Here is a 10,849-nt window from a genome sequence, read left to right on the forward strand (position 1 = left end):
TAATTACCTAAATATGACAAGACTGCTCTGCTTGATTTAAGGACCCACTGCAAAACTGTTTGTCAGATCCCCTGTAGGACATAAGTGCTCATTACCACACGTACAAGAATTCTGACAACTACTGAATAAGTATTATTTCACACTTTATGTTCTGGTTTCAGGGCTCCTGTGTGAGATCCCAGGCCTCCCTGTGGAGCTGGGGGAGCTTCTGGGAGAGGTGAGGAGTCTGCGGGCCCAGCTGCAGACCAGCGTCCAGGAGAGCAGCGCCCTCAAGCAGCTGGAGCTCCACAAGCAGTTGGAGCAAAAGCTGGGCGGCGGCTCCCCTCGCACGCCATCCCTCTCGGCCTTCAGCGCCAGCCCTCAGAGAGACAACTTCTATAGGCGACAGTTGCTGCTGCACGGTAATATCTGTGCCGCATTCCCATGCGGCGACGGTGTGTTTATGTGAGGCTCGGTGTGCTGTGCGTCCAAGCCTGGTTTGTGTTGTGTGTGTGCTCCGCAGACCCAGCCCCGTCTCCACCTGTCAGGGACATTGGTCTCTTTAACTGTGGATCACCCGGTCCCCCCTACTCAGACCTGGATGACAGCCATAGCACTGCCAACGGTGTGACTTTAACTGCATGACTGTGGCTTAACTCGTACACAGTTTGCCTGCCACTGCTTTGCTTTATCCACTACTGACCTCCATAAACTTACACTCCAAAAATAATCATCCTTGGTTTGGGTTTATCCCCGCCAGACCCTCTCGACTCCCACTCTGAGCTGGAAGGGGAAGCTCCCGATGGGTCATTTGCCAACCGCTATGGTCGCCACGCCATCGGTCATGTGGATGACTTCACCGCTCTGCAGCAGCAAGTCCTGGAAGGCCGCAGTGTCGTGCAGCGCATGGAGGCGACTCTGCAAGCGTGGATGAACCCACCCTCACCACTAGGGGGCAGCCACAAACAAAACAGTGATCTGGTGAGCAATACTTTGTAAACAAATGTATTGAGTCACACTCCAATTAATATTACATTTTTGATTTAAAAAGTCATTTTATGGTATGAATGTGAGTGTGAATGGTTGTTTGTCTATATGTGCCCTGTGATTGGCTGGCGACCAGTCCAGGGTGTACCCCGCCTCTCGCCCAAAGACAGCTGGGATAGGCTCCAGCACCCCCGCGACCCTCGTGAGGAAAAAGCGGTAGAAAATGAATAAATGAAGTCATTTTATATTCATAGATCTATATCTATATATATATATTAAAATCTAGAGCCCATATACAGATAGCATCTATCCAATATCTCATATAATGAATTTTTCTGACAATTTCTCCTTCCAGTTCTTGGATTACGGCAGTGCCAAGAGTGTCCTGTCTAACACCAAGACTCTGAGGCAGATTTTGGAAGAGTCTGCGTCTCTGCTGAAGATGTTCTGGAGGGCGGCGCTGCCCAGCACTGACTCCTCCATCCCGAACCTGAAGAAGGTTGGTACATGCAGCGTGAGACATCAGTTGACTGGATAAGGAAGAACTCGGAAACATTTCCATGTTGCTTTTTGACACAGGAGCAATCGATGCAAGAGGAGATCTTGTCGCTGAAGCTGCGCATGTCTGAGCAGGAGGAGGTTCTCAAGGGGACGATACAAAGGCTGAGGAGCACCAGCCGCACCAAGGAGAGCATGGAGCATTTTATAGTGAACCAATGTAAGTTTGGATGACGTGGAAAGGAAAACATTGCTGTCTTTTATTAAGAAGTACTATATTATACAACCACAACCAATGTTGTAATAGCAGTAAGGAGCAAATTGATGTTGTAAACCAGGGGTCACCAACGCTGTGCCCATGCGCCCACGAGGACCACTTAAGGTGCCCGCGAGGCATCTTCTAAAAAAGCATTGGTCACAAATTGACATTGTTATTTTGTGCTTTAAATTTTGAATCAGAATTGCTTACATTAATGTATTTTTTTAATCGTCTTATAACGTCAAAAATTAAAACAAAAATATTTTATAACGGGCGGCACGGCGGTCGAGTGGTTAGCGCGCAGACCTCACAGCTAGGAGACCAGGGTTCAATTCCACCCCCGGCCATCTCTGTGTGGAGTTTGCATGTTCTCCCCGTGCATGCGTGGGTTTTCTCCGGGTACTCCGGTTTCCTCCCACATTCCAAAAACATGCTAGGTTAATTGGCCACTCCAAATTGTCCATAGGTATGAATGTGAGTGTGAATGGTTGTTTGTCTATATGTGCCCTGTGATTGGCTGGCGACCAGTCCAGGGTGTACCCCGCCTCACGCCCGAAGACAACTGGGATAGGCTCCAGCACCCCCCGCGACCCTCGTGAGGAAAAGCGGTAGAAAATGAATGAATGAATGTGAGCAGTCGCTTCACATAGCGTTACTACTACTATTCCTTTTGTTCTGATTACTAAAAAGTGATCCGTGCAGTTTTGTCATTTTGGAAGTTCACCGCAAACAGGTCATGTAGCCCTTCATACTATCCGTGCTCACAAAGTAGCCCTTGGCCTCAAAAAGGTTGGTGACCCCTGTTGTAAACACCAATATGGCAAGTCTAATGCATATGAGTGTGCCCTCACAGAAATAAGATAACAATATTTACTCCTCTTTTCGCCTTGTTTTGGTAGTGTCAAGGACTCGTGATGTGTTGAAGAAAGCAAGGACAAACTTGGAGGTAATGTAAAAAAAAACACCCACACCCATTGTGGTACTGTATATGTTAGTGATCAGTACTGAAATAGTTTCCTGTATCAATACCTTTGCTACTTTTGCCTGAATTATACTCAGTATCTGATTGGATGCCAAATCCATGGCATCGCACATCACTGGTATGTGTGATTTATATCCAATCAGGATGTTCTCCCATGTCGTTAGCGACGACGTACATATTTGTGACTCCATCACTTTTTGTCTGTTACTTCTTCGTCTCACACTCGTCTCTGCGTGTGAACACTTCCAGAAGAACGAGCTGAGACTCTCCTCTCTAAGCTCCTCCCGCCCCCTCTCTCCTTCTGCTGGTAATTGTCTCGCCAAATAAGTGGAGGCTGTCCCAGATGTTGTTGATTTCATTTTGGCAGCTGATCTGGGGCAGCTTTTACTTTGATGTGCATTTGTTTGTTTTGGAATCACATCAGCGCTTTAACATCTTATTGCCTTCACCCCATTTAACAACAGCAGTCTTATGACGTTATTGATACTTTTTTAGCATGCAAGCTGCTTAAATCAAATACCTGCAAAGGAAACAGGATTCAATGTTTCTCTTTTATACATGATGTGATCATGCACTAACAGGTACATCCATGATTATATGCAATACTTCCAGAAACATTACCGGACACAAATATTATCAACACAAGCATAGCATTTGCATGTAACATGCAATGCTAACATAACATCAGTCACATTTATAGCAACAACACGCAAGGTTAGCCTTGTTATTAAAAAGCAAAATGATCTAACTAACAGCTGACAGACTGTATTTTAAGATATGGAGTGAAGCCTGCTTTTTGTCATAGCTGGCCACCAGGAAGTAGTGGCCATATGCATAGGGCTGGGTCATCTATCTACGGCTGGGTAAAGGTTGCTTCATGTCCACATGAGTAAAAAAACAAGCATGCATGTACTGCATGTTTGCAAATGTGTGGCCTGCGCGCTAACCACTCGACCACCGTGCAATCTAAATAAGATATTTACATGCATTAATGACCTTCACCAGCAGATACAAAAGATATATATACACAAATGCATGTATGTATAAAAAAAATCATGTCAACAAGGATTTGAAGGCCGTCTGACCATAATTCAAAGAACTGCATCTTCTTCCGTCGTCAATAAATTGAATGTGCAGTTTATCAGGCCCAATTCCCGAAGACGGTATTTCTAATTAAAAAGGCCCTCGTAAATTTGACACTTTACAGGCCTCGCTCAGCTGGTAAATAAAGTGTAAATAAGATGCACTGAGTGGCTTCATGGGCAGATGAAGGTCTGTGTTTGTGCTAGAACTCCTTTTGATGCCTTCAAGCCACATCAGTGACTGATTAAATGTTTCTCAATACTAATCCACTACTCATTGTATGTATACATTAATAAAAAAAAATAGCTCATCATTCAGCACGCCGCCTGCAAACATTCAACTAACACAAGTCAGTGTGATCCTATGGTACAGTCGACCCCAAAACGTGTTTCTTTTGTGCATTCAGCTGAGGAGCCAGGAGGTGGTGCCAGAGAGTGGCCTGCTGATGGCTTTTGGCTAAAGTCAAACCAGCATCCTGCGGCGAGGAAGCGCAGCAGCCAATGCTTGCTTTAGAACCAGCCTCAACGCCACCACTTGTGACCTCCGTGTGTTTCAATAGCCAAGACCTTCCTGATCTTAAGCCTGGCCTTAGACAAAAAAAAACACCCCACCCCATAAACTACAATTTTTACGAGTGTATCAGTCAGGCAGTGTGTGACACAGAAGGTGTGTGAAATGTGTATCTGGTGGTTTCAGTGCCAAGCTGATGGAGCTGCTAGAAGATGCTCCAAAATGGCGCATGTTCTTGCAAAGATGGCTGGATAAAGATAAAGTGTTCCGTGCATGTTAAATTGAGGTTTGCGAGAGGAACTCTGCACACATCATACATATATGTGCGGTATGTGTGTGTGTGTGTGCGCGTGTATGATGAAGGGCAGTTCACTCAATGACAACTGACTTGACTCCACAATGTAAAACATAATAGACGAATGTAAGCCTCTTACTTTCATATTTGTGGTGGAAGCTCAGCAGCAATCAACCATGCATTAAAAAACCAGCAAAAGCCTCCATTTTTACTCACCAGCCTCTTTTGTTGGTGCTTCGCTGGCATCAGTCTTACACTAAAGGAACAAGTGCTGCACGAGTGCCGAACTATGTAGTAAAAAAAAAACAGAAGGGAATGGTCATACGAGCATGTGCAATAACGCTGACTATTCAATTTCTCACACTGGAGTGTTGCATGAGTGATTATAATAATAAAAAAAATCTAAGTTATAGGACAGGAGATTGCCATGCCTTGCCAAAGTTTGAACTATACACCAGTGATTCTCAAACAGTGGCACAGGTACCACTGGTGGTACTCAGGAACACTTTTTTTTTTTTTTAAGTTTGGGTGATTTATTAACGGATTAAAGTCAAATTGAAGGTTTAACTGTGGGTACAAGCCACATATTTGAAGCTAAACTATTATTGGTGAAGTGGTACTTGGTGTACAAAGTTTGAGAACCACTGTTGTACACTTTAACCTGCCTTAACCATGCGAATGTGCCATCAGCATACACAGGGCTGCTTTGGTTTCTTTCCAATGGTGCGATAATTTCCAATTTTGGACCAAAACAGAAAAAAAATGTCCCTTTGTTATGCCATTTTGTCTTTTTATTATTATTATTTTTTTTAACATTCTCATGGCTCAGTCATGTTATAGAACTATGATGCAAACTTTGGCAGGCTGGGTGGGATCATTGTTCTGTACATTTTGGGTTTTATTTTAATGCTTGTACATTGTGCCATTCATGCTGTACATAACTTGCTTTTTTTATTCCGTTTTGTGTGTGGGTGCGTGCATACATACTTACTTTTGCTTTTTTTGCAAAGTTGGAACCTTTTGGGGTAGCTGTGCAATAACTTAGATTGATGTTAAACATCACGTGTGTTGCTACCATGTGTTACTTATATGCAGCGTACGCTTGCAGGAAGCCACTTTGTTTCCTTACTATGCCTTTTATGATGCTCTACTTGCCCAATAACAATATCTACAAATAATTTAGCTTCGCTTGCCTTTAAAGGAAAACTGCACATTGGAATTTTACCCACCGTTCAGTCGTTATAAACATGGGCATATATTTATTTCCCTGTTCTGTGCTTTCTACCGAGAGAAGTTAGTGTGAGCTAGCTAACAATGGACGTCATGGATGTACCTATTTTGATGCTATAGCCCTAACAATACTGACTTGTACATTAACCAAGCTACAGCAATATTATTATTGTAGCGGCTAACACAGAAGCTATATTTATCTGGCGGCATAAAATGATGCCTCAATCGCCACTCGTCTCAGTGTCACTCACAGTTATCTGAGAACTGGAGCACAAGTCTTGTGCTGGAAGACACAGCCATCCCACTGAGAGCGGACATTATAAGTGTTACGGCAAAATATTACAGTATTACATGTTGTCATCAATGTACTTGTTAATTGCAGCATGTCTATCAAAGCATAAAATCTTTTTAGCGGGGGTTCATAGTCAAAATAGGTACCTCCCAATGATGTGCTTTGTTAGCTAGCTCATATTAACTTGTTTTCTTTCATTAGAATGCACAGTAAAGGGTAGAAATATAAAAGTAAAAGAAATTAAAAGTGTAGTTTTCCTTTAAAGTTAGCTTTAGAGCTTCTTCAGTGAGTGAGCGTCCACCTGAAAGCTACCAAAATTGTGAGTGAAGTGATGAATAAAATGACAAAGCCTTATTATTAGTGTTAAGAGGGGTATCAAAGAGATGTATATATAGTGCTAGTGAACTGGTGCAGCTTTTTACATGTGCTGGAAAGACAAAGCTTTGTTTTGCTTAATGAACTAGAAAGCCGATGCAGGACTCATGATATGGATCCTGTCTCTGATGACAGTTAACAGTGTGTTTGTTGTGTTGCCAAAAGTATTAGCCATATATTTTTTGGGGAAAGAACCAATAAAATGTTTCAAAAAGAGGCAGTGTTTTAGTGTGTATGCTTTTAAGAAAAAAAAGAATTCAAGCATTTTATGTTCATGTTATACAGAAACGTAATGCTATATGTGAAAAAAAGTTTAAATAACAAAAAATTAAATATTTTGTGACTTATTACGATTATTTCTTTTTTGTATGTATACAGTGTACATAGTTAAATTTATATTTGCCATTTTGACAAATATTTTATTTTTAATTGTTTTTTACAATTATTTGTTTTATTTCATTGATATAGTAGCACCTGGATCTATATTGAAGACATTTAAGATTTTTTTTTCAATTGAAAAATGTTAATGTATAATTACTTATAACCAAATATGGTTCCTTGCCTACAATTTAATATTTGCTGCTTTGCATACTGAAAAAGAAAACTGGTTACTGTATCTATTACACTATTAATACACGGCTTAACACATTGTTAGAATATACATGTATAATATGAATTACAATACAGAATACCACCAAAATGCAGGAGTTAATAAAACTTTTCCCTCTTTATTTTTTTAAACAAATACAACTTTGTGCAAATAATCTCACACTTACAATGGCAAAGCATTGGAAACATTCATAAATGGCTGTAAAATTCAAGTTTTGGTGGGTTTCAGCTCCAAAACACTGACGCCTGTAGACGCTCCTTATGAGCGAGATTCTGCATTTTCTCATTCAAATTAAATAAAAAATTGACAACAAACAGCAGGAGTCGTCGCTCCCAACACGGCTTCACTTTTCAGATCAAGTTTTGACTTCAAAACAAAAATGCCGTCTGATTTGGATGCCTTTTTGTCAGTAAATGCTCACATGTAACAGCAGTCTGCCTGAATAAATACAGTAAAAACACGCACACACAGTGAAAGATAACTGCACTGCACTGTCAGACTGCATAGATAAAAAGCACAACCTGTTTGAACTCCACATACAGTAAATGACTTATTATTGCACTTTATGCTCGAGCAACTTGAACTGGTCTCCGTATGCCCTTTGAATTTAATACCAGCATGCATATGGTCACAAAGTGCAGCAAACACGCACACACACACACAGTGATTCAGTCGAAGCCACAGCGGAGTCGTCCGTTGTTCCATAGCCCTAAATATAGACAATCAAGGCGCGACGTTGTGATACTTGGCCACGCCCACTGCCATGAATAAACAGTAAACTTGTTTCAAGTGCACAATTTGGCTAAATGTCACCCCCTCCCAACAACAACAACAACAACAACATGCTGCGTTCCCAAAGGTGAGGCTTAGATCGGCTTGTACAGCAAAGAGGTCACATATTTCTTCTTGTATCTGTGAGTTGCGCTCAGCACCATGACGCCATCCTATGTGGAAAACACCAAGGGAGAGTAGTTAAAAAAAACAAAAAAACTTAACGACCCTATTATTAACTGGTGTTCTACCGCCACTTCATATGTACTCACCTTTATGGAGAGCGCATACAGATGGTTCAGCATCACGTGGTTGGGTTCGGGAAGCAGGGCGGGGTCACACTGCCGACCGACACGGATGGGCATGTCAGCACACCACACGACAAACACACAACGACCGCCCTCACACGCGGAACTTACCGAAATATTTGTGTCTTTGTTGAGTATGACCTGAAGGAGGTGAGGGGGGAGTATGGGCGGAGCTTTGAAGTGCTCCTCTGGTTTGAACGCGTACTGATCCTGACTGTAAGGACCTGGAGGGGAGCTGGACAAATCTTTGAGGAGACGGCAATGCTGTTAGCTGAATAAATAAATATAAACGATAACTAAAGTGACAAAAAAAACAAGCACCTGACGTATCAGAGCACTCCAGAGAGTCCACCTGCAGGGCGTCAAACACCTCAAAGTCGGATTTCTTCACCTGGATGAGGTTATTGATGGTACCGAGCTGGCTCGTCACCACCGGCTGAAACACAAAACATGGTCAAACATCGTTTGTTGTCAGCCAGCGATATGCAAGCGCCCTTGTGAAGGACTATTGGCCTTCATAATGTTCTAATGGGATTACGGGACTAAGCACTAAGGGACACATCACAACGATAAATAATACAAGTTTTGACAATGTATAGGGTTGCACGGAGGCCACATAGCTAGGAAACCCAAGTTTGATTCCACCCTCGGGTATCTCTGTGTGGAGTTTGCATGGTTTTCTCCGTGTACTCCGGTTTCCTTGAACGCTAAGTGTACAAAAAGATATGACATGGAGATTTTACTGGTCCAGGGTGCCTCTCGCCCAAATTCAGCAAAATTAAACACTCAAAACATATACCTAAGACATGTACAATCATGTAGCAATACGGGTTTGAAGTTTCCCCATAATGCATTATTGCGTCTGAGCAAAGCATTCATTGGTGCCTGCTGGGGCGCTGCATTGATATCAGCCTCCGTCTGGGCTCATCTGGCTCTCTCTGGTGGGCAGAAGCAGCATTGCAATGCATTTTGTAAGAATTTGAAAATATATATTTTAAATTTGTATTGGTGGGCGGCACGGCAGTCGAGTGGTTAGAGCGCAGACCTCACAGCTAGGAGACCAGGGTTCAATTCCACTCGGCCATCTCTGTGTGGAGTTTGCATGTTCTCCCTGTGCATGCGTGGGTTTTCTCCGGGTACTCCGGTTTCCTCCCAAAAACATGCTAGGTTAATTAGGTATGAATGTGAGTGTGAATGGTTGTTTGTCTATATGTGCCCTGTGATTGGCTGGCAACCAGTCCAGGGTGTACCCCGCCTCTCGTCCGAAGACAGCTGGGATAGGCTCCAGCACGCCCGCGACCCTCGTGAGGATAAGCGGTAGAAAATGAATGACTGACTAGACATCTGTATAGCTCAGATTCAGCATTTGGATTTGCAGACTGGTTTGAAACTGGAGTCAATATGAAACATACCTCTGAAGGGTCATGCACCCATTGTCCATCCACGAAAAACTTGTACTGATGCTCACCTTCAGGCAAGTCCAGAATTGCTACAAAGTCATTGTGGCTTTGCGTAGAAAAGAAGCAGCATATTAGCTAAAATATAGCAGACACTTTATTATGATGTGGTTTGTTTACCTTTTATTGAGCGGTATCTTAGTGCTCCAGTTATTAAAGGATCCCGCTATGTAGACCTCCTTGCCCCCTCCAGCCCAGCGGATGACCGTGGGCCGAGCTTGAGGAACAGTTTTCACCAAATCGTCCAAGTCTGGCGTAAATTCCTTCTCTCCTAAAACCTGTAAGAAGAAGTAGAATCCAGGTTTCAAAAGCATGTCTTGTATTAGAAGATGTTCAGCTCCATGTTCAGCAAACCTTGGACTCTGGCCCGTATGTGTTGAAGATGTTGGGGTCGTCGGTGCTGTCCACCATCTTGCCGCTGGGCTCGTGGTCCTTGTGACCCCCGGCGCTGTCCGACCGGTGGGCTTTGGCCCCGTGGCGGTCTGCTGAAACCCTGTCGCTTGTGTTGCCCATATCGGCGCACTACTTTACACCTCTGAGACAAAAGAGAAGTTAGCGTTAGTTGTTGACATCATGTTCAGGCTGCTCAGCACAACATGGATGCGTTAAGATTAGACTTCATCTCTGTGATCCTTGATGGGATACTGATGGGTACACATGCTGTTATAATCATTTTGACTTGTATAACAACAATGTAGCACCCTAAATCACGAACAACAACCGGAAAAGGGCAAGTTGCATTGTAATGACGACCAAAGAGTATTTTCGAAGGCAATAAAATAAAATAAAATCTTTATTGCTTAGCATTTGACAACACGCCTGTTATGTTTGTGTTTTCAGGGCAAGAAGCAGACAGCCAGTCTGGTATCCTTGCAGTTGTAACCTCCACACATGAAGAGTATTTTTAGCTGCTACTTGAGGCGCCGCTAGCTAAAGCACAGGCTTTGATAAGTCACACCGGCCCGTTTTCTGGTCTTTTTTAGTAGCGACAGGCTGAAATATGGAATACAAAAAGGCGATAGAAGTTACAATTATACATAAAACCGCTGCAAACTCACCTCGACACCTGTCAGTGTTGATTTGCCGACTGTTTTCAGTCGAAGACCCTCCTCCTTACCAACGAGTGCTGCCTGCCAACAACGGCGCGCGGGGAGGGACATAATTCAATGACGTCAGGTCCGGTATGAAGGTAAAGGACAACAAAATGTATGCT

General features: G+C 43.0%; 2 protein-coding genes across 9 annotated transcripts in view; one reads left to right on the top strand and one right to left on the bottom strand.

Moving 5' to 3' along the window:
* LOC131125303 (myomegalin) overlaps positions 1–6,706 on the top strand; it is a 46,976-nt gene extending 40,270 nt beyond the window's left edge. For 6 of the 8 annotated variants that reach the window (XM_058066731.2, XM_078791579.1, XM_058066725.2 and 3 more), the window contains 8 exons: positions 162–401; positions 503–604; positions 740–960; positions 1,322–1,465; positions 1,546–1,684; positions 2,623–2,669; positions 2,955–3,012; positions 4,195–6,706. In XM_058066731.2, coding sequence (XP_057922714.2) covers positions 162–401; positions 503–604; positions 740–960; positions 1,322–1,465; positions 1,546–1,684; positions 2,623–2,669; positions 2,955–3,012; positions 4,195–4,301 — 1,058 coding nt within the window. In that variant the 3' untranslated portion in view covers positions 4,302–6,706. The remainder of the gene's footprint in view (positions 1–161; positions 402–502; positions 605–739; positions 961–1,321; positions 1,466–1,545; positions 1,685–2,622; positions 2,670–2,954; positions 3,013–4,194) is intronic. The other 2 variants (XM_058066728.2, XM_058066726.2) reach the window with 2 other exon arrangements.
* Positions 6,707–7,613: 907 nt separating this feature from the next.
* On the bottom strand, positions 7,614–10,781 carry prkab2 (protein kinase, AMP-activated, beta 2 non-catalytic subunit). Its single transcript, XM_078791581.1, has 8 exons — positions 10,695–10,781; positions 9,991–10,171; positions 9,757–9,914; positions 9,592–9,685; positions 8,501–8,615; positions 8,291–8,424; positions 8,144–8,212; positions 7,614–8,044 (listed from the first exon to the last, which is right to left on the bottom strand). The coding sequence occupies exons 2-8, from the start codon at positions 10,147–10,149 to the stop codon at positions 7,967–7,969; spliced, it is 807 nt and encodes a 268-aa protein (XP_078647707.1). The 5' UTR covers positions 10,150–10,171; positions 10,695–10,781; the 3' UTR covers positions 7,614–7,966.
* Positions 10,782–10,849: the final 68 nt, after the last annotated feature.

The sequence above is a fragment of the Doryrhamphus excisus genome, linkage group LG6 (genome assembly GCF_037039965.1).
Source record: "Doryrhamphus excisus strain RoL-2023G ecotype Guam linkage group LG6, RoL_Dexc_Guam_v1.1, whole genome shotgun sequence".
Classification (NCBI taxonomy): domain Eukaryota; kingdom Metazoa; phylum Chordata; class Actinopteri; order Syngnathiformes; family Syngnathidae; genus Doryrhamphus; species Doryrhamphus excisus.